Source organism: Colletotrichum chrysophilum, assembly GCF_026319265.1.
Source record: "Colletotrichum chrysophilum strain AFK26 chromosome Unknown scaffold_242, whole genome shotgun sequence".
Lineage (NCBI taxonomy): Eukaryota > Fungi > Ascomycota > Sordariomycetes > Glomerellales > Glomerellaceae > Colletotrichum > Colletotrichum chrysophilum.
In genome coordinates this window covers 16,541-39,409 of record NW_026517529.1, presented here as the reverse complement: position 1 = coordinate 39,409, position 22,869 = coordinate 16,541, and the positions used below count along the sequence as shown (strand labels likewise).

At 50.1% G+C, this 22,869-nt stretch overlaps 5 protein-coding genes across 5 annotated transcripts; 2 read left to right on the top strand and 3 right to left on the bottom strand.

Annotated features, from left to right (window-relative positions):
- Positions 1 to 9,935: 9,935 nt before the first annotated feature.
- COL26b_013624 (uncharacterized protein) lies at positions 9,936 to 11,373 on the bottom strand (the record flags this gene model as incomplete). The annotated part of the gene is made up of 2 exons (XM_053186219.1): positions 9,936 to 9,947; positions 9,982 to 11,373. 2 exons carry the CDS (start codon positions 11,371 to 11,373, stop codon positions 9,936 to 9,938), a joined length of 1,404 nt encoding a protein of 467 aa, XP_053029838.1.
- A 1,146-nt stretch (positions 11,374 to 12,519) lies between these two features.
- On the top strand, positions 12,520 to 13,137 carry COL26b_013623 (uncharacterized protein; the record flags this gene model as incomplete). Its single annotated transcript, XM_053186218.1, has 1 exon — positions 12,520 to 13,137. One exon carries the CDS (start codon positions 12,520 to 12,522, stop codon positions 13,135 to 13,137), a length of 618 nt encoding a protein of 205 aa, XP_053029837.1.
- An 880-nt stretch (positions 13,138 to 14,017) lies between these two features.
- COL26b_013622 (uncharacterized protein) lies at positions 14,018 to 15,355 on the bottom strand (the record flags this gene model as incomplete). The annotated part of the gene is made up of 2 exons (XM_053186217.1): positions 14,018 to 14,925; positions 15,127 to 15,355. The coding sequence occupies 2 exons, from the start codon at positions 15,353 to 15,355 to the stop codon at positions 14,018 to 14,020; spliced, it is 1,137 nt and encodes a 378-aa protein (XP_053029836.1).
- A 1,051-nt stretch (positions 15,356 to 16,406) lies between these two features.
- On the top strand, positions 16,407 to 17,528 carry COL26b_013621 (uncharacterized protein; the record flags this gene model as incomplete). The annotated part of the gene is made up of 5 exons (XM_053186216.1): positions 16,407 to 16,608; positions 16,713 to 16,779; positions 16,847 to 17,185; positions 17,252 to 17,288; positions 17,352 to 17,528. 5 exons carry the CDS (start codon positions 16,407 to 16,409, stop codon positions 17,526 to 17,528), a joined length of 822 nt encoding a protein of 273 aa, XP_053029835.1.
- A 4,050-nt stretch (positions 17,529 to 21,578) lies between these two features.
- Positions 21,579 to 22,571, bottom strand: COL26b_013620 (uncharacterized protein; the record flags this gene model as incomplete). The annotated part of the gene is made up of 1 exon (XM_053186215.1): positions 21,579 to 22,571. The coding sequence occupies one exon, from the start codon at positions 22,569 to 22,571 to the stop codon at positions 21,579 to 21,581; it is 993 nt and encodes a 330-aa protein (XP_053029834.1).
- Between the last annotated feature and the right edge of the window lie 298 nt (positions 22,572 to 22,869).

Below are 22,869 nucleotides of genomic sequence, written 5' to 3'. Positions count from 1 at the left end.
TTCGCTCCACAGTTCTGCGAGGAAATGATGTGAGCAGGTGGCTAACATGAAACCATCTATGAAGGGCTGGTGACATACCAACTAGGCCGAAAGGTAAGTAGTCCACAGAAGCTGTTTGGATAGTGATGAACCTCACTAAGGAGAAGGTCATGTTGATGATGCCGAGCCCGAACGTGCAATAAACGCCTATCTTGAGCGCTTTTCTGATCTTCAGGTCGGGAATGATCAGCCACGGGATTGAGAAGACTGCCCCAAGGTTCACGTTAGCGCACAGGCCGAGAAAACGTTTAATTAATAGAGCTTACCGAGAATGTCCCCGAAGAAGTGTAATGCCCATCCGACTTGGAACACGATTGCCGGGGAAGAAGCCGAGCACATAACATTTTCTGTTCCTACTACCCTATCCTCAACAGCCCTTAGGACAAAAGTCAGCATTGCCGAACTGAGCAGATGTGGAAGGACAAGTGACTCACCAGTTCTTGCTGAGAGGTAAGCAGATTGTGAAAAGCAACAACATGCTAGTCAAGTATGCCAGCCCTGTGTAGACAATGACAACCCACAGCAACATCCTGCGCCAATACATGAAGACAGGGAAAAGTTGGACGTAGACGGCAAGGAGCGCCCCCTTGCATAAGTAAAATGTCGTGAAGAACGGTATGCTGCTCGCCCAAAATAACTAACAAACAGCCATTAGTGTTGATCACAAACCCAAGTCATGATTGAGTCACTTGGGGTAGAGGCTTCTTACCCTCATAACTTTGATCACATCCTCATCACTGCCGTCATAACCATCTAGGGTGATTTTGATGTTTTGCTTCAAAGCCCCCATGACCGTAAACTGGATATCGAATGAGGCCGTGGCTACCGCGGAGCACCAGGCAAGGCATAGAAAGTAATCGCTCGGCATAAGCTTCCTCCCTTGTATGTTGATCCGGAGATGAAGGGACGCAGCAATGACTACCCCCGCGGTGAGAATGGTCACCCATCCTGTGGTCTATTCGTGTGCCATAATTGTCAGCCAGGTATTTCCTCAGTGGGGTTTCGGTCTCTTCGAGGATTCGGGGTAGGGATTTGACATACTATAATCGTTACCGCCTTCGGGGTCGGGAAGTGAGCCATCATCCATCGTCACATCTTCACATCACGTTTTACCAGAGCGTCCCTTGATCAGAGATCGGGTGCCTGTAATTATAAAAGGAAGCATTGAGCGGGAAGCTGAGTCCTGCAGGTGACTAGTGCAAGACATACTGACTCCTAGCGCCGCATTACCATTCTGCTAGGCACGCTTTCGTAACGTGAGTTGCTGCTAAAACTACGTACGATGCCGGATCCATCATCCGGATTCGGATGTGGCACGCCCAACTTCATCCTTATCGTGTGCATCGGATTTCCGCGACGAGCGCTTTCGTGAAAGGGGTTACTTTGACAGATGAACGTGCCTGAAAAATCGCAAGACAATCTGGAGATGAATCGCTGAAACGTATAACTTTCATATCGGCTACAAACTTGTTAATTGAAATATTCCCGAGCACGTTTGTCATCTGCCAGGGGTTCTGTATGAAAGGCGACGAGAAATCTCGAGTTGGATGTCTCGGAGGCCATCGGCACGCTGTTTCCCCTTCAACTCAGGGCCATGTCTCAGATGGTTCTGATCACGACACGATTCAATTTGGCAGTACGAGCTGACATCCTTTGGTTATCCCCTGCCGCCGAAAGCATACAATCTGCCCTTCGTCATGTTCTACCCGTCGAATGCTGCATCGTCAGCCGGCCATGAGACCCGGGAGGCCAATTCAACGGCCAAAGGATTAAACAAATTGGACCTTATCCTCGAATGTCTAAAGTCACGAGCCGTTCTAAAGCACAACGAGGCAGTTACGCTTACTGGTGGTGAGCCAAAGTCCGTGGCCTATGCGGTCGCTCTCCCCGTCTCGTGCGTAATCGCGTTGCCTTTTCCGCGCCGATCTGGCCAGCCAGTTGCGCGGCACTGGCACCGTCTTATGTGATCGTCAGCCACATCGGTCTGTGGTAGGAGCCGCCATTCCCGGTAATGTATTTGCGATGAACATGAGCACACTAGGCCCTCTGGGGCCCTGCATCGGCCTGGCTCGGTTGAAGCCAGGGGCGAGCGCTAGACCCGGGGAGCACGTGGGATACGTCGCTGAAGTTGGTCTGTCGCCCTTTTTGCAACGGGAACTAAGTTTTCGGCAAGATTCAAGGGACTCCAAAGGTCCACAAAAGCGATCTAGAATTACAGGGTCGCGAGTTTTACGAAAAGTACGGACGTAGTGAGATCTTTCGCGCCATGGACAGCCAAGACTCGCTGACATACCAAACGATTCGAGCCAAGCATCTACCATGGAATAAATTTCGAACATAAAATCATGCACATTGATGCCAAGTGCGTTATGAAAAAGCCGCAAGGTGGCAATTCGCTAGTTAGTCAATTGGCCTTTTGAACAAGCTGACAGGCCAAATACCAAAAAGACTTCGGAGACGTTTAACTAGTACTTCACGTTGAGGAACGGAAATAAGATCCCTCTCCATCATATTACCTTTTAATAATTGTCACAGCTACAAACACGCCTGGAAAAGACTTCATCTCGCCGTTTTATGCTCGGCCGGCGCCCTCTTCCGGACCGGGCCCGAGTCGGCCCCACTCACACCAAAGGTTACGAAAGCGGGCGGAACGGACTCGGTCGACGCGAGTGGCTTGGAAGCGTGGCGGGGCTAGGCAACCCAAATCACTCTCATCTCACTTGTGCTCACACCCTGACGCCCAAGGTAACCCGCGCATGCCGCGGAAGCCAGTGGCTTTGTCCCCCGATGAAAACGTTTGCCCTTACCCGAGTCTACCTCTTTGCGATCTTGACGGTCAGCCAATCACCAGAAGTAAACATGCAACCGCTCATAGCGCATCCGCCTTCAGGGGCCAAGACTTGAATCTTCGGTGAGACTCGCCGTCGGACCGGCGAAGGCATGCCTTTGAGACGCACCAAAAGTGATCGGCCTGCCCAACGACTGGCATCAAGCCGAAGATCGTATACGGTATGCACCATCTTCGCTACAAATCATGAGATCAGTACCAATGAAAGAGCCTGCTCTGGTCACAGAAATGGTCCAAAAATTCCCTAGCTGGTCAAGACCAACTAGGAGTGGTCAGTGGTGAAAGGGCCACCATCAGCAAAAACACAATCTCAGCCGAAGCTTCAGTGATCTGTGTACACTCCTGCACTGGGATGGGGAAAAAAAGAAGAGATAGGACTGGAATTTAGAGGGGAGGACAGGTACTTATACCCGTTTCGAGTTGCAAATTGACAAGTTAGGCAGCAGGAATATTTGGCCTCAGTGTGGTTGCCTCCCAGGAGCCTGAACTTTCCCGACAGAATGTGAAGTTAATCCCACCAAGGTGCCTTCTGTGGAGTTCTACCAATATCTCTGACTCAAGGTAGAGGCCAAATTGTTCAAAGCTTCTCCTGTACGGTCTGCCTGATGACTTCGTCAATAGCTTTGGCAGCACGACGCACATTATCCTCACTCAAACCGGCCACATTGATGCGCCCAGAACCCGGAAGGTGTACGTGGTATTTGGTAACCAACGTCTTGCATTGAGCTGGCGACAGCGCTAGGCATCTAGCAGTCCTCGTTAGTTGATCGTGTGTTTGGCCGAGTCGGTGCCACTTACGAAAATAATCCCTTTTCCTGGGTAAGATGCGACCAATCGCCTGGTGTCTGGCTGCGATGAGATTGGATTCTATAAAATTGGACTTCTTTGATTCACTCACTTTCAGGACGTTTCTCAGTTCACTATATAGTGCTTGCCGATTTCGCTTCAATCTCTCTCTCATACCCTCAAGTTCCAGGGTCCTGACACGTCAGTAAGTTTCGCCTTGAGTGATTAGCCGAGCGTTGCTCACCAAGCATTTCGTAACTCGCGGTTGCTCAACACAATCTTTACCAGGCGACTGCCGTAGGCTGGAGAAGAAGAATATGTGTGTCGAATCAAACTTCGAAGACGATCCTTGACGTTCGCAGCCACCTCGGTGGAATCTGCCACTACGTGAAGAGCTCCGCATCGCTCTCCATAAAGCGCAAAGTTCTTTGAGAATGACTGACAAACGAGCATCTCCAAGCCAGCTTCGACAAAGATTCGTACACCAGCCGCATCCTCGTCAAACCCATCGCCAAGTCCCTGGTATGCGGTGTCGAAGAAAGGCAGCTGGCCATGAGACTTCATCTCAGTGGCCAACTCCTGCCATTGTTCGACACTAAGATCGACGCCAGAGGGGTTGTGGCAACAGCCCTGCAGAATAAATATGCTGCCTTGAGGCGCCGTCCGCACTGCTTCCAAAAGAGCGTCGAAGTTGACCGCATGTTTGGATGAGTCAAGATACGGATAGCTCACAGTCTCCATGTCAACATTGTGAAATATGTCAAAATGGTTTCCCCAAGTCGGCGTGCTGACGTATACCTTTTTGTTTGGAGACATGGCTTTCGAAATCAGCAGCGCGCCAAGGGCATTCGCACCAGTACCTGAGATGGTTTGGACGGATGAAATCTACCGGGCTATTAGCGACTCCACTTCCCAGAAGTATGCCTTACTGCGAAGGGGCCTCGCCGAAATGAAATACCTTGCCAGAAGCTAGTGCTTCACATTTGTCTCCGAACATCACCGAAGCAGCAAATTTGAGAAATTCAGGGTCGCCCATCGTCGGCCCATACTAAAAGGTTCTTAGACATTATAGTCGCTCAGAATGTTACAGGACACATACATCATGTCCCAGATTCTGTCCGTCAAGCTCTTTCTTGGCCTAGCCCCCAGCTCGTCAGCCTTTTGTCCCTTTTTGCCACTGCAAGCAATCTAGGAAGTGATTTGACAACCTACCAATTTCACAACCTCCAGCTCTTGATACAAGCCAGACTCATTTCTGTATATTCCTACTCCTAGATCAACTTTCTCTGAGCTGTGATCGTTGTCCGAGTCCCTTTTGAGATCGAACATGGGGTCCGGAGGACCGGATTTGATGTGCTCGAACATGTAGCAGAAGCGATTCGTTCGTCTCGAGGAGTAAGATTGTTGTGTGAACGATGACGAAGACCCATCAACTCTCCAAAACTGTCTTCAAATTATTACTCAAAGGTGGTGTGATAAGGTTCTCTTTCAATGAGACCGGCGGGCGGTAACCGTGGCCGAGATAACAATGTGCCAACATCCCGGCGCCCCACACCCAACTTACACGGGCTCGGCAAGGGCTGCCGAAACGTGCAGGACGGCGGGAACGGCTGCCGAGAGTAGTGAACGTAAGCTGACGTTTCCATCTACCCCTCAAAATGGCAGTACGAGGATTGGTTATTTATGCAATGACGGCGATCAAGTTATTGGAACACAGGGTATCGATCGGTTGTGGTTAAGTCGTAATCAAATTCTTCTCATTTCGCCATGGCGTCCCTCTTCACCAACAGCTTGAGCCGTCTCAGCGGAGCCGGCAAGCTATGCACGGTCAGTCGATATTTACGTGGGAGCATTTCGGCGGCTAACGTTTTATACTAGGCGATGGGAATCAGGCTGGTGACCAATACCCAAGTCGTCCATTTAGCGGCAAACGGAGGCTTTGATGCTCTCTTCATTGACTTGGAGCACTCAACACTTTCCATCCAGGATGCAAGCCAGCACTGTATAGTTGGCTTACAACTGGGCATGACACCCTTTGTCAGAGTCCCTTACCAATGTGGGAATGGTTTCATTCAGAAAGTCTTGGATGGCGGAGCGATGGGTGTTATCTTTCCTCATGTTCATGGTCGAGGTAAGACTGCGTCGAATGATGCCCAGCTTCAGCGAAGATTCTCACCATCCATACTAGACGATGCCAAGGCGGCGGTCTCGATATGCAAGTATCCTCCTCTAGGCAAGAGGTCCATCACTGGACAGCTCCCGCTCTTCTCTCTCAAGGCAACGCCCCAAGACACCATTATTTCCGAAACAAATAGAAACGGGTCTAGCGTCTTCTTGATGATTGAAACAAAGGAGAGCATAGATAACATTGAAGATATCGCATCAGTTGACGGCGCGGATGTGCTTCTGGTTGGGTCTAATGACCTGGCAATAGAGCTAGGAGCGCCAGGACAATTTAGGAGTAAGGAATTTCGGGCGGCTATGGAGACAATCAGTCAAGCTTGCAAGAAGCACGGGAAGATCATGGGTTTAGCCGGCATATACGATGATCACGAGCTTCATGACTGGGCAATCAACCAACTTGATGTACGGTTCCTGCTTGGGGGCCAGGACTCGGCTATCCTGGCGAGAGGAGCAAAAGAGACCATGGCAGCAATTTCGAAGGTGCCTAAATGAGGTCTGGAATTGGGAATGCAGTTTGATGAAAGCGACATTGAATTTCGAATCGGCACGGGATTTTCTTGTTATTCGTGAATAAATACATGATGTATGCCGTATCCCTTCTACCTATTCAATAGCTAAGACGTCCGTCTGATTTTGCCTATGACGGCTAGCCCATCGGATCGCCGGTCGCAGTAAGACAGGGATTACATCATCGACTCCAACTCGTTTGCAAGATACTTTTACTCTCTCCCCCAGTCAACAATTCGCGGATGATAATTTCTTCAATCAATAATACTTAACTGCTGTATCAAAGGTGTACCGACTGGGTCATCATGTCGTCTATCATTCTTAACGTTCCACGCACCGTTCTTACAATCGAGTATTTCATCGGCGGCTGGCCCAGGATTAGCTCTTGGCCTTTCAAATCCCTCCACGAGAGAATCTACCGAAAATCTCAGATCACAGCGCCGCATTTTCATCCGGTGTATCCCTTTACGGATCCTCGTACCACCAAGCTACACATGCAATACATCGGTGTGTTGATGGTCATGGAGGGGTTCTTGTTGGCTTTCTCATGGACACGAGCGTCTGTCGTCACTCTCTTCCTCGGCTGTTTCCTGACAAGTTCAGGGTATTGGAGCCAGATGAGGGCGGGAATGCCTTACTGGCTTCCAGTTACAAACTTCATACTGGCATGGGTAGTCTGGTTCATCGAAATGAGACATTCAAGTGGCAACTAAGGCGGGGCGAAACCCAATATTTGACACACTCAAATTGAAGCTGCGTTTTTCATTGACGGTTACCTAACGGACATTCAGCCAATAACATGCAATTATTTCATGCTTCTGAGGACAGGCTCAGATGATGCCAAAACCTGAAGAGGGTATTCTTCATCCTAATCATTGGCGTGAACGCCAGTGCATTAGGGGCTACTATTGAAATGTCCGGCTGCGATAGGTTTCTGTCCATAAACTGACCATCTTACACTTTGATTAGTAGAGCAGTAGTTATCCATGCCTTCAAGTACTCACATCGAGAAGTACGCATGGACATTTGGGTCCTCAAACTCTGCCCGGCATCTTTCCATTAGTAGATCTACCTCTTCCTTCTGCCAGCCATGAGCCCGAGTCAGATTTGCGAGGCACACCCCTTCCCATCCTGTGGCCAGGTTTCTGCTCATCCACCAAGCAAGCTCTTTGAATCTTGGTTCTCTTGGCCATGGATTTGTCGGTCACTTAAATTGGAGGAGCTCAACATTCACGAAGCCTGCATTGATGAGTATGGTCTTGAGGCCACTCATATACCTAAAAGGCCGGCCAAAAGACTCTGCTGCTGACTCCAACAGTCTCACGGACCTAACAATAGCTGACTCATCACGCAGACTACCATCGTCTGAGATAGGCGCTATATCACACTCGTTGAGCTCTAACCACCCTCCAGGATTGAGATTGCTACCAGGTAAAGTCAGCTTTTCCTCCATGCCTGTTTGTGCCGAATAGACGATTGAGAAAGACTCACTCATAAGCTTGTGCAACATATTCATCCCAGTCGCCAATATTTGAGTTCATCATGCGACTATGGATGTAATCGAAGGGCTTTGACCATGTCCAACCCTCTTCAATATCGTCAATCTCGAACATGACATTTGCAGGGATACTTGAAACTGTGATGAGTACAGGTGCTCGACCTTCTGCAGTACACAGTGTACTCACAATTCCGGCTGAATTGGAGAAAGGTCCACTCCGATGATCTGAGAGCTCGGCTTTTCAACAACAAAATCCACAGAATAAGAGTAATGTCAGGTACATACCTCTGCCTCTGGGTGCTCATCTGCAAGCTCGATGGCCCAGAGTCCGGTTCCGCAGCCCAGATCGAGAACTCGGCCAACCTTAGAGCCTTCATGAAGCGAAGGTGCATTAGCTAGTCTGCCATTGAAAGTCAACCTGAAGAGGTGGTGTTGAAGATCTGTGTCGTCGATTAGACAGCATTCATTGATCTTGCTCGTTCTGGAACTGGCAACCTAGACGTTCGGTTTCGGTTTCATCGTTGGGAAGGGTGTATTCTCATTTTCACGTCAGTGTCTCTTCATCACAACAGAACGCAACGACTTACTTCCGTCTTTGTACTTGTGGTATGTTCTCCCATTTTCAAAGCGGTGATCGAAGATTGGGCTGTTCAAGCTCCTGATAGAATTTGCTGCTCTCACAATCTCTACATCCGCTGCTTCGTCCTCGAAACCCTACTTGGATTTAGCCTAGACCTCGAGATCCACCAAAGTTGTCAAGCTACCTCGTCCGCCACCAGAATGATGTGGCGATCGGCGGCATTGGCGAATCAGGCACCATCTGAGTTCATTTTGACAGAGTAGATAGCCCCTTGAACGTATGCCACTGCGTGGGAATCATTCATGAATTCGCGCGCACAAGTCGACACTGTTGCGAGGATGCTCAGCAGGAAGAGATCGAGAGGGTTTATGTGGTGGAAGTGAACACCAAATCCCGCATCTGGGCCAAAGTTGTCTGTCTGTCCTAGGTACCACTTTTCCCAGGACTTGTTCCAAAGATAGAAGACCAGTCATGTGTTTAAATGTTCTTTTGCGGTGTGGCTAGTCACGTCGTAAGGCTACTTCGCGTGCTGAAATCAGCAGGGATTAGCAGTTTTCTTCCTTCTGTCTATTAGTTGGTCCGGCGTTTGCTGGTTTGTTGGTGCTGGGCCGTTGGTCGCAGATGTGATAGCCAATAAGCATGCCCGAATATGTGCCAAAAGCCCAGTTGGCCGCATGAGTAATGGGTCATTGCCACCACATATGTGGCCACTTTGCTGTTGTGTTGGTTGCGGCTGGTGAACGGGTGATATCTCTTTGCTCGCCTACCCTTGTTACTGCACGAAACCATGGCTCCATTTGGACGTGATTATTGGCGCCAATACTGCCGTCTGCGAACCCCATGTCATGCTCGCGAATAGCACAAGCCCCAGCCACAATGAAATGAGCCACCAGTCGCGTAGATGATAGCCAAACTCGCACTTCTGAACATTCCAGGCGACGGAACTCTTAAGATTCAGCGGGCATTACTTCTGCGAAGGTGTAGCGCTTCATAAATACCCCGAGAAGAAAGCAAGTGACCTGTCATCCATGTTCAGTTGCATATGATTAAATACTAAAGTGCTTTCATTGCATTGGTGATCTGGCATGGGAATGGTTGGATGCAGCACAGCGAAAATAGTATTTCCGGGTTTATCACAAGACAGCAGTCACAGTTCATGACATTCGTTGATAGAGCTGATCATCAAAAGGCGTCAAAGGCGCATGAACATAATGATCGATGTATACAGGGCTGGATCGAAGCACAATGCAGGAGATTTCTGTGGCGATTTTATGTCCTTGCTTCCGGCCTTTTTACCAAGAATAGAAGCATGATCATGTCCAGGAGGAACCATCAATTGTTATCTTGACCTAATTAGACCCGAGTGGAAATTTCATTCCTTTCGTGGCCAGATCTAGAAATCAGGTGCTAAAACCCGTATTCGGACCACCTGTCATTGACCTTATCCTGGATTTCTTGCGAATAAGAGCCTTTGAAGGACCCATGCTTCCAACTCAGTTCTGAATCTGTGAATTCAGCGGGAAACATACAACAACGCACGACCTTAACATGGTTCCTTCTCTCTTTGATACCATGGCTTACATATGGGATGAGAGGGATGTTACCGTACGCGTCGAAAAAGAACTCGTTGATCTCGGGTTGGCATCTAGTTGCCTCAGCCCAGATAAGCTCATTGAGATTGGTGGGGTCAATGTCTTCTCCAACCAGGTAGATCTTAGGAATGTAGAAACCAGGTTTAGTTGAAAAGACAGTGTGGCCAACCTTCTCACAGAAATCTTTCATGTTGGTCTGAAGCGCGCGCAACTTGGACCAGTTGACCTGGAGGACAAACCAGAGGCAGTGAGACTCAAAAGGACTCCACACCATTTCAATTGGCAGCTCGGCGGCTTCGCAAATATTGAGAACCTCAGCCGCCTGGGTAAGAGCCCAGACTGTCTCGCTCTCCTCAGTCGCCCTCCCCGCGACACAAATGGGGAGAATAGGATCATCTCGGTAAGTGATGGCATCGATGTTGAATACTGGACAAGGCTTCCCTGATCCAGGGAACACGTGCCCATGGTACTCGACAAAAGGTCCTTCGTCAGCGGTCTCAGTCCTTGAAACGACGCCTTCGAGAACGATCTCCGCATCGCGAGGAACCCAGATGTTATTGGTCTCGGACTTGACGACATCCACAGGCTGACCAAGGAGAGCCCCTACGAAGCCACTCTCATTCACACCCTTAGGGATAGGCATTCCGCCGACCATGATGGCAGCAGGTGGTACACCAAAGCAAAGAGAAAAGGGCATGTCTTCGCCTCTGTCTTGCCACATTTTTCGAATGACACCGATATCTTGCGCCGACATGGTGGGGCCGGCCAGAGACCGTTTGCCATTAACCATGCCGCGGGTGATTGACCAGTTGACCCACGAACCATCGGGACTCTGAACGATGTACATGCCGAATGTTTGCAAGTATTTACCGCCATCGTCTTCGTGGAAGAGGGGAACAGGAAGTTTTTCCAGGGCGATTTCATCTCCGAAGATCTTGTGCTCTTTGACCGGACCAGTCTCGAACTTCCTTGGAGCGATCGGTTGACGCTTCTTTGCGCGTTTGATGGCGTAGATGATGTCCCGGCCGCTGGATTCGGACGGAAGTCCCAACGACTTTGCTATGCGAATGAACCTCTTTCCCGGCAAACTGCTGGCACCCACAGGTGCTCCCAAGACCCGAAAGAGACCGTTCTGCTGGCGTCCTTTGATATTTTCGAAAAGAGGCGCTTTGTCTTCAGTTTCGTAGACCTTCCGTACGATAGCTGCTAGCTCAAGACGAGGGTCGACTTCTTTGAAGATAGACAACAGATCGCCCTCCTCAGCCAGCTCCTTGACGTACTGGCGGAAGCTGGCAGCAGAAAGGCCGCCGGATTGTGAAGGATGGGATGATAGTGCCATGATGATATGGTGTCTTCAACTCAGGGCAATTGAGACAAGGTGATAAGGGCAAAGAATTTGGACCGATTGATGGCTTGAGTCGCTGTTCAAGTTTTGAGCTCTCTGGCTCAGGTGATTATGCCGGCCAGATACCTAGACTCAGCTTGCTTTTAGCTCAAGGCGTTGTCTTTTGTAGCTAATGTTGTGACATGACCCAGCGCCGAGGTCCGTCGGGGGTTCCGTGGTGGTGAGGGGTCATCTTGCTTGGTTTAGAGTCGGACCAGGCCTAAACATCGCTACTTCACAGGCGCCCCTCATCATTTCGACCAAAGAGGGTCTTATGGGTCGGGCTCACAGGTGTCATGACCGTGAAATTTTGTTTTGGGCCGTAAAGAGCCTCGGGCGTCGTGAGCGAATTTCTTGATCTTAAGATCTTGATGCAGTGATGTGTCAGGAAACGGGCCGCATCTGGGTCTTCGAAATGGCCTCCCATGGGGGTTTCCGGAATTATCGGTATGTTTCTTACAAATCGCGCTTTCGTGACGCGGCGAGGCTGTTTTAAAGACTCGGGACAGCTCCCGTAGTTCAAGTCGGATGCGCAGCCGAAGTGTCGTGGTCCAGACCCAGAGCCTCTATGGGGAATTCGCTGGTCAAGTTACGTTATGGGCATACCAAAGGAGGAAAGCCTCAAACGTTCCTTGATTTATATCCGCGAATATTTCCCAAAATCCCCCACTAAAGAAACTAAAAGTTGACTTCACACACAATCTCCTTATTGCCAGAAATATTTCCGGATCCTGGCGGGGCGAGCTTCGGCTTTAGTGCCTTGCTATTACGTCCAAGGTCCCTCTTTGCTTGGGGCAGACCCATGTTTTGAGCCTCACCGTTGATGAGCCCTCGTGACTTTGAGACTTGCGTCTATTAGATCGAGCGAGGTATGCCACGATGGGTCATATACGTCACATTCCGGTTACTGTGCTTTCGGGATATCCTCATCTTGTTGAAGTATCTTGTCCTGAGCCATCCAACTCTTGTTTGACCGTTAGACATTGACGCTTCCTCTTGAAATTCCAGACAAATTCATAAAACGCAAACTGCTCAAGAAAAGCCACCACTCTCTACCCAACGGCCTTTTTGCTTCGAAATAGACCTCCTTAGATGGCAAAAATGACTGAAGAAAGCAGTCGAAACAACGCAGCTCCGCCTCAACCCAGGCGCAAAAGAATGATTGTTGCCCTCACCGGTGCTACTGGCTCCATCCTCGGCATCAAAACCTTGATCGCATTGCGCCGCCTCAACATCGAGACGCACCTCATTATCAGCAAGTGGGCAGACAGCACCCTCAAGTACGAAACGAGCTACACCGCCACCAATATTCGTGCTCTAGCGGACCACGTTTACAACAACCACGACATGGCCGCCCCAATTGCAAGCGGGTCCTATCGCGTTGACGGCATGATCGTCGTGCCATGTAGCATGAAGACGCTCGCAGCGATTAACTCGGGTCTATGCGATACGCTCATTGCGCGAGCTGCGGATGTTATCATCAAAGAACGCCGGAAGCTAGTCCTTGCGGCTCGCGAATGTCCCCTGAGCGGCATACACCTTCAGAACATGCTCTCTCTCACCCAAAACGGCGTCATCATATTTCCTCCAGTCCCGGCCTTCTACCATAGACCGGCAACAATAGACGAAGTTGTGGATCACAGTGTGGGACGGATGTTGGACTTGTTCGACTTTGACACCCAGGACTTTGATCGATGGGATGGATTTCAAAAGGACTAATCAACCGATAACGTGTGATATCTTTCCAAATAATGTTGCATTAAATACACTCCAGCATCGACCCACCGTTTTGAGAATAATGTCGAACGGCCACATAGGAATGTCGAGGAGAACCTGCCGAGAACTGGTTTACGTGAGTCGCATGCGATGAAAACATATTTCGGTGTCCCCAAAACACCCCTTGGTATCGATGAATGCAATCGCCTCGTTCATAGTCCCATGGCTCACTGGCTTTCGGTGACGCATTCATATCTACCCAAGCAGACCGCCGCCAATGGCGTTTAAATGAACGCAGTCGTCCAACCTACTCATGGCGTTATGCTTAAGACACCATCCCACTATCAAAATAATTAGCACATTTATCACGCTGAGTTCGTAGAAAACTTTGTAGATGTGGAATTGGGACGGAGCAGACATACTGCAATTCTTATATCTGTGAAGTTTGACAAGATTCCAGGTCTTTGAGAAGCACCTGTCATCACATTCGTACCAGCATCCCTCCTTGATCTCCTTGGGCCTCTTGGAGTGTCGGTCTGCTTGAGCCAGGGATGCCAGAGCGGCAACGACAACGGAAAAAAGAGCTGCTGGACGCATGGTTGTAGTGCTGACCGAAGACGATTTATTGCTAGCCGCTGAGCTGGAAGCGAGAAAGAAAAATTGGTTTTGAAGTTTTTGGCCGCAAGTAGACCTCGAAATCTTTGAGCAGGCTAGCAATATTTATATCTAAGGTAGTCAGTCCGACGCAAAAGGCAAGAGCCAGTATTGAACCACCTGAAATATAACCGTGGATCTTTGCGCCAACGAGGTGGCCAGAGAAGCCGGCGACAGTTGCAGATGTTTTCCTGTTTATTGATTTAATTTCAAGTGAAGAAGTTATATATCAATAAAGTAGTGTGAAGGCCCAGCCACCGGCGACGCCTCTCGCAATAATGAAGGCCACCAACGCGAGTACGTACAGGCCACCTGCGAAGATGATCACCCCATAGTATGCACCGCCACACCATTGCAGGATAGCTCCCGCAAATGGCACGCCTACCAACGCGGCGATGCTCGAGATGGAGAATGCAGTTCCACTCCTTTTGCCGTAGTCCTTCGTCTCACACACTCTACCGATGCACACAGGAGTCAAGCTAATAGCAGCGCCCGACCAGAACCCATAAAGAATAGCAAATGCCGTGGTCGCGGCCTCTCCTCCCTGTGCGTTCATCCAAAGAGCGAATACGAAAGTTGAGCATACGAGAGCCGTCACGCACATAACGTTGAAAGGTCCAAAGCGATCAGCGACGTAACCCGGCAGGGCACGCCCCGGTATGGCACCAACGTTGAGAATCGCGTTCAGAAGTAACGACTTTTGCAGACCCATACCCTCGTGGATGGCGTAAGAACATATGTAGGTGTAAGGTATGAAAACGGCAAATTCAATCAGAAAAACGGCCAGTGTTGTCAAGGCGAACTTTGCGTCTCGCAGCGCCGCGATGTCTATGGCAGCTCCGGCTTTCTTGTTCGGCGGTAGCCTCTTCTTGAGAAGCAGACAAGCCAACACGGATACTGCGAGACAGATGAATCCGACTGTCCTCAATGCCCAGGCAAATCCCACGCGTGGGGCAAGGTAAAGGATAATGAGCGGAAATATAACGCCCCCAACACCTCCGGCGGTGCAAGCAATACCGGTCGCGAGGGCTCGTCGCTCGGAGAACCAGTGGCCAATGGCGGAAATGCTCGGGTTAAAGAGGAGTGAGGCAGACATGCCACCGAGAACGCCAAAGGTAAGAAAGAATTGGTAGAACTCTGGGAAAGGTCAGACATGGACAGGCAGGGTGTTGGATAAAGTTCACCTTTGCATAAACTCATCAGCATGATGGCAGCCACAATACCGATGCATCCCGGTATAACGAGATATCGCACATCATGGGCGTCGAAAATAGGGCCTGGTCACAACACCAAATGAGTCAAACAAGCAAGACTGCCGATTGGGGGGTGTGAACATACCAACCTGAGCACCACAGAAGTACAGGAAAAATGCATAGGTGCTGAATACCCAACCAATCGTTGACTCCGGTAGCCCTTGTAATTCATACTCCGTGACCCAGGCCTGGAGAACAGCCAAAGTGTTGAGAAGCCCCATCGATGGGATCATAGCGCACCATGCACCAGCAACGACCAGCCAGGCATCTTTACCGCCCTCGGGGTATTTCTCAAGTTCTTCCGTGGCAATCATCTCTGCCGGTCGAGGCTTTAGTGTTTTTGAAACCTAGTTGATCTTTCGCACGACTCACCTTGGACGGCCGCCTCCGGATGTGGAGAGCCTGGATAGTTTTCTTCGAACATGCCGGGCAATTTCAGCCTCAATGACCAGCTTCTTCCTCTTGGATTGTGGACAGTGCTGCTGAGAACGAGTTTATCAATGACAACAAGACTTCTATGAACCTGAGGCTCATGTCACTTCAGCGACTAGACTTGCATTGTCTTAAGTTCGACCAATCGTACTTCTGAATTTTCGACCGGGTAGCCCACTTTCATGTCGGTTGTGTCCTGGAAGAGGTTGGCGAGCCCTCGGGCGTGTTTGACGGTGCGGATGTGGGGTTGATAGGCGTCGGGAGAACGAAAGCCGGATGGCGTGGTCTCCACCGCGCCGCCGTTGTTTGCAGTGCTTACAAATGGGAGTGTCGGTGTTGGGCGTCGTTGACAGCAGCAGCATTCGCTTTCAGTGCCAGTTATGTGACAAGCCAAGCCAAGATCCAATATTGTAGGTCTCGAGTAGCTGGTTGAATTTTATCCCAGTCGAGGGCCAGGTTGTGATTCGAAAACAACAAGGGGGGTAAGGCTCATTGTCGGTGAAGCTCGGTGGAGCACCAAAGCGCTGATGCTAGTCAGGGCACGGAGAGTTGACCATTATCATTAGGAGCTTTTTTTTAAAAAAAAAAAAAAAAAAAGGACTGGCCTCACTACCGTCGGAAGTGCCCGAGAGTCAATATGGGGCTTATCTCAGGTCGCACGTCACGTCATTCGCGGAGTAATCCGCGGAGGAAACACAAGTGGGGGTTGGGAAACGGTAGTGTTATCTGAACCCCTCACGACATTGCAACCTCAGGGCAGTTCCGGACTTCTTCTGGCCCGATAATGTATCAAGCGATTATCCCATCACTCAATTCAGCTTTCTCATATATCAAAGGAGGCTTATTAAACTGTCACAGGAAGGTCCTCGCGTTTACCATTGAAAAATGACTGCTGTTAGTAACGTGGAAAACGATGGAGTGAAAGTCATCACGATGTCCGAGGCTGAACGTGCCACTGGGTACTATAAACCTCAGACTCTTGAAAAGGCACTCGAAGCGATGTACCAAGATGGTTTTGTGGTGCTTGGTGGAGCGATTGATGTTGACTTCATCGACAAGCTGAATGAGAAGATGTGCGAAGACGCGGAAAGGAAGATCGCCGATCCCACTCAACTGTATAACCATGGGATCAAGTGTACGGTGATGGATTCCTCATCTGACTTTGACCAGACTCTGGTCTTGAAAGTTGACATAAACTGACACCATGATGCTTAGCAAATTTCCTTCAGCGACCCCCAGTCGATGGTTCGGAGTTCCTCAGCAAGCAGCTTTACTTCAACAGCTTCTTGCTTCAGACTGTGAAAGCGTTCGTCTCCCGAGGTATCTCTTTGAGTTTTTCGAGACAGCCGATCTAACTTACACGGTATTTGCAGGTATCTGGGCGGCAGGCCTATCTGGAACTGGCTGACTGCCAACACCGCGTTGTCCGGTACCAAAGGTCTTCGCCAACGAGCGCACAAAGACTCGTATGCTCACCCTCTTTATCCATACTATGTCATCGCGAATGTGCCTCTCGTGGATTTCAGCCCCGAAAATGGATCAACAGAGTTCTGGCTCGGGTCCCATCAAACCACGACGCCATCTGATCAGATCACCTCCAAGGATCCTGTTGCCGACGGGTACAATCGTGGCCGGCCCGGCGAACCTCTACCACCCATCTCAGAAGAGGCCAAAGCAGCACGCATGAAGATCCGCCCACCTATTCAGCCGAGGTGTGTTCGTGGGGACATTATGATAAGGGATTTACGACTTTGGCATGCCGGGATGCCGAACGAAAGCGCCCATCATCGGATCATGTTGGGTCTCGGATACCAAGTAAGCCTTTGAGTCGTTTCATACCCAGGTATCAGTTAAGATAGACGAGCTGACATTCTTCAGAGCCCTTACTTTCCCAACTATGACCAGACCATGCATCTACCTGAGACGCAAAGATCTTTCTTCTTGAACCATCCTAGTGACTTGATAGATGTTCGAGCGCAGTTCTGGAAGCCGGATGAGTTGGACAAGACCAAAGCTGACGAGGATTTTGAACTCCGAGCAGAATACCTCAAGTAGTTTGTGGAAAGCACCTTGACCAGGTCCAAGCGGCCATTCTGATACTCAACTATTGAGTCTTTGAACATGAACACTGCCTTCTATCAAGGTGGAAGCTTCTTCACGGAAGCTTCCATCATCACACATAGAATTCAATAGTAATTGGCAATATATCGAAACAGTTATAGTGCAGATATTGACTTTGCGCCGCAAAAGTATCGCTTGTACGTACTTAGTAGTACTTCATCATGGTACTCAACCCTCCTATCAATTATCACTCCAATGAGAACTATTAATGAATGTATTGTCAATAGTTCCTGCAGTTTGGGCCAAGCTGTCGGCTTTCGAGCGCGCAAAAAGTAAAAATTCATATTCAATCCATAGAAGCCCGGCCCTCGTACCCATTTACCCATTCAAGCTTATTCCGTCAAGCGGTCTGCAGTTCCAGCTCGCAGCTCGCTGCAAATGAGTCGCGCCTCCAGCATCTTTTTCACATCGTCATTCTATGATCTTCGAAGTAAATGACTCTCAAAAGCCCACGATGAATGTCTTTCCGCCCAAAAATGGCCCGTCGACGGCACCATACATCCAGCACCAATTCCATAGCGAGCCCCCGAAGAAGCGATCATTCGGCATTCATCTCAACAAATTCCTGCAATCTGGGAGTGATCCCGACCGCATACAGCTGGGACCGAGACCGTTGAATGTCCGCTTCTGGCTCACTGTTGCCGCGAGCCTGATCGTCGGCTACTTTGCAGTGGAGGTCCTGTTTTTCTGGATGTTTCGTGTGATTGGAATGCGTTGGAGCGACGTCACATTCTTGGACTTGTCGCTTGTTGCCGTCGCTGTAGCGGGGGCTTTTCTGGTCACATTCCTGGCTCTATCGTCAATCAGAAACCCCGGTGGAAAGCCAGCAAAGGGCCATCATGTCTGTTGATGGCGGAACCGGATCAAGTGTTGGAGGAGCACGATAGGAGAAGCTGGACCGGTCCACCATTCAATAATGATGCTCGGAAGCTATTTGGGGGACTATCTTGCTTGTCTTCGTGTATCAAACTGCAGCTGAGGTGCCAGCAACCAGTCGACATCGTTCACGGCGAATGTCCAGGGATGCTTTCGAAGTTGGGAAGTGCAGTTTGTCTGGGGCAAGGAATACCCAAGCCCGGTTGAGGTCTACTCGTAGGGTCCGTAGTGCAGACTTTGCTTCATGGTGATCTATTCCACCTCATACTTTGTTGATACCATCAAGATAGCGCCGGTGAAAGGCAACATATATCAGCCTACCCCATCCAAACTTCTTGGGCAATAAGAGCATAGATGCATTTTCATTGGCGCAGATGATAGAAGACCGCGGACTACCCAAGTCGATGATCGATATTGTTGTTGTTCTTCTGGGACACCCTTGGCTAATACTTGCGAGACATCTAAATAAATACATAGATCTTGCCAACTTCAGGAATGATCGTATCGTCCCTCGGGAATCCAAGCCATCCACCACGACTTGATTGCTCTGATTCCTTCATCCAGTCGACCGTAAGGTGCCCGTCAAAAGACGGAAAGAATCATCTGCTTTCCTAACCTGTGTCTCCCCTCGACATTCTTCATGCAACATATCCTATGAAACGCTAATCTCTTGTGCGCAATAGCATCCATCGGACAGCTCACAACGCGAGACAGACTTCCAAATGGGCCTTGCACGCCTTCAGGCCCTTGAAGAAAGGACTGGTTCATGATTCGATCATCTTAGCAGCGGAAGAAATCAGCACATGGATAATCCCACCATCGTCTCCTATTATTGCTCCGGATGAGAAGCTGCGCATACCCCAAGGACAGAAGCCACGACAGCTTAATCTTGATGTGAGTCTTCGCTTCGAACGCGTTCTTCGTGGAAGCAAACCAAAGCTTTAATGTGTCAGGCAGACACCTCTTTCAACAATTATTGAACAGGAGAGATCCACAGTCAACGCATTCTGTGAAGCTATGTTGGTCTCAAACAGCGATCACGACCTTTTCTAAGAAACCGTTCGAACTAGCGGTGAGACAAACTTTGCTGCATACCCGCTCACTGAACGATCCCAAGGGTAGGATCAACCACTCCGATTTGTGGAATTTTATCTATAAATCTAGTATGATCTCTGCGCCTCTTCTTCCCCTCACACGCCCAATTTCATCTGCAGTTATAGTCGTCAGTGTAGCTCGGATTCCTACCCTTTCCAGTGATGCCCCGAATCCTTGCCGTGTCCCCAGGCCTCTGTGTAAAAGGTATCTACTACAAACATTTGCGGTGGCAATGTCTTGCTATTGGCTTCCCCGAATAAGCGCAGTGTCCGAGTCACGCCCAGAGAAGGGATGAAATTCGTCCAGCTTCCGATTTTCGCTGCCTTTGCATGGAATCTAAATGTAAAAATGCATAGAGTGCTCGAATCAACGTACCAAAACGACCGTTTTGACGACTCTCAAGACGCCCGCAATTGTGGTACAACGTCAATATTCTTTTCGCGCAGTTATACAACATCAAGTCGCTCTAGTTTGCATGTTCATGGTGGTCCCGATATCCAAGATCTGAAAATACAAAGGGGGAACGCTGAACGTGAAAACGAGCCATCATGGAGAAGGAATATCCAATATTTTGGATCCCCTTCCCTCGGGTTCCTGAAATGATGGAAGAGTTGAGCGCAGCGGATTTTCAGAGCTAGCTGCTACTCGGCAGAGCTTGCCATAATGCTTTTCTAATCACGGCGAAAGCAAGAAAGTTGGCTTGTATCCTTTCGTCGTCCGTCGGTGATATTCCCAGAATACTCCACCACTTTTGTAGCCTGAGGGTTATGCCTGCTGCCTTGACCTTGAGCATGATTATGATCGGACACCCCGAGGCCTCCAATGAAGACCCAGCAGGAAACCACTATTCTAGTTGTTCAAACAATTTGGACCAATGAATACGATTGTGGTTCTGGCAATTGATCCAGTGCAATATCTAAGAGTTAATATACCTCGCAGTTTACCTTACCTACTCCAGTAGAGCATGTGGCCAAGACGCCACTGTGCTCAGTCACTACGGAAGGGGGCGATGACCACATACACACAATCAATGTGCAATGCAACTCTTTTGCAACCGAAATCTCGCTTGGTCTGTTCATCGCGCCTACCTCAATGGGAGTGATTGCCTGCCTCAGCTCCGGCATCACTGTCCTTCAAGAAAAGCACCAGCTAGGCGTCCCTGTCCAACTTTGTTATCTGTTCTCGGTATACCTAAACAAAACTCTAGAAACGAGCACCAAAGAGACCCACGAGACTCCAGCGGAGATCATGGAACGATAGCCGCACGTGCAATCTTGTTGTACAGACACCCACGATCATCATAGTTCGTAAAACAACGAACAACCTACAACAGCCAATGTATTTCTTGGTGCTCTCCCCCAAGTCAGAAAAGCAGCTCCTCTTATATACAAGAGCTTACCATTGACCACAGCATCTCAAGTACGCCAACCTCTCCGCCTCGGGACGCAAATCCCATAGCCATATACAGCCTATTTAATGGGCTTGCTTGCGTCGTCCATTAAAGCCTCCAGCAAATCCGCCCAGGTTCTCACAATTGAGGAGGCTCTTTCCCAGCAATGCCACGACATTTCACTCCGCTCGGTCTCAAATGGAGTACCACATCCACACACGGATACCCGCCAGGCAACTTCAGCCCAAGCTCCAGGCCTCATCATCAAACCCCATCCCCGTCTTCCTTGATATATACACAAACTGCATGAATACGCTGGACTGAGACCATTGAGTTTCGAACATCTAAGAGGACGGGCAAAACCCAGAGGCTAAGAACTATGCATGAACTCCAGGAAGGCTGCTGCGTCTAGCCGTGTCAACAACAGTTGGAATTTGCGCTGCTACCATAATCATACGGCCCTCGCAAGCACCCCTTTTATCACAACGCAGCTATCAGTAGATGGACCATGTCTCACAAGCATGCTAGCCCACGAGGGGCGTGGTCTCTGTCTCATGCTCATTTTGGTCAAGTCTCTCCTGCAATACGTCGCTATGAGCAACTACGATCTCACGTCTAACATGCTAAAGCCTCTTGATGGCTTCATTTCTCGCCTCCAAAGCCCTCTCAACCCACCGAATCCCGGGAGCACTCTCGAATCCATGCGGCAGTCCCGGCCACATGTGAAACTCAACCTCCACGTCCGCCTTGCTCAGCTTGGCCGCGTACTCAATACACTCATCCCTGAACAGGTCAAGCCCGCCAACATCGATGTACGTAGGCGGCAGCCCCCTCAAATCCTCAACACCCGCCCTTCCAGGCGCTGCGTACAGCGACACCTTCGCCGCCGGATCTCCCGCCTTGGCACCGAGTACGGCACCCCACGCGAGCCGGTTATCGTTCGTGTTCCACGCGAGAAACCTGTAGTGCCCCGCGGTCTCGGGAACGCTGGTCCGGTCGTCGAGCATCGGGTACACCAGAATCTGCTTCCTCAACCCCGGGCTCAGCCCACGATCGCGCGCAATCAACACCACCCCTGCTGCGATGCCAGCTCCTGCAGAGTCACCCATGATAACAATGTTGGCAGGGTCGACGTTCCACTCTCCCGCGTGATCCGAGAGGTGCCTCAGCCCAAAGTACACGTCCTCGGCGCCCAGCCCGTCCGGGAATTCGGGCGCGAGGCGGTAGTCGACCGCAAAGAACGGCAGCCCGATCATCTCGACGAACCGCTTGACCTGCGGCGCAAAGATGTCGACGTCGCATGTCACGAAGCCGCCCCCATGCACGTACACGACGGCACCCTGCGGCTCTGGCGCGTCTGCCATCTCCTGCGTTGCGAAGCGAACCAAGTCGATATTCTGCCCGTCGTGGGACTTGAATGGTATCCTGGTCTCGAGGACGTTCTCCGGCCACGGCTGGGCTTTGAGGACGCTGCGCAATGTAGGCTCGGACCAGGCGCGGAGCTCATGGACGTCTTTGAAGGGTGCTGGGCCTTCGCCGCCGGCATCCCTGTCGGAGACGACGGCCAGATACTCCGGGTCGAAGCGGAGGGCGTTGTTTGTAGCTGTGGTGGTCATGGTAGTTGAATTCGCTCGAGGTTGTGGTTGCATATGGGTTTCTGCTGTCGTTAGTGCAATGCGAATCGTGGCCTTTTATCAGCGACATCCGCCGATGCCATGGGTTCTGGATGACCTGCCCGCATTCCCGAAATTTGACGCCAACGAATCATGTTCCTCCACTTACAACGGCGATGGGCTCAGCAACCACCACCGACAGCTTCTACAACGGGAAGGAGCGGTTTGTAAGTGACCATTGTTCTCCCAAAATAATAACGTGATAGGACTGAGAAGCTAAGCAAGCATCATATTCCGCCAA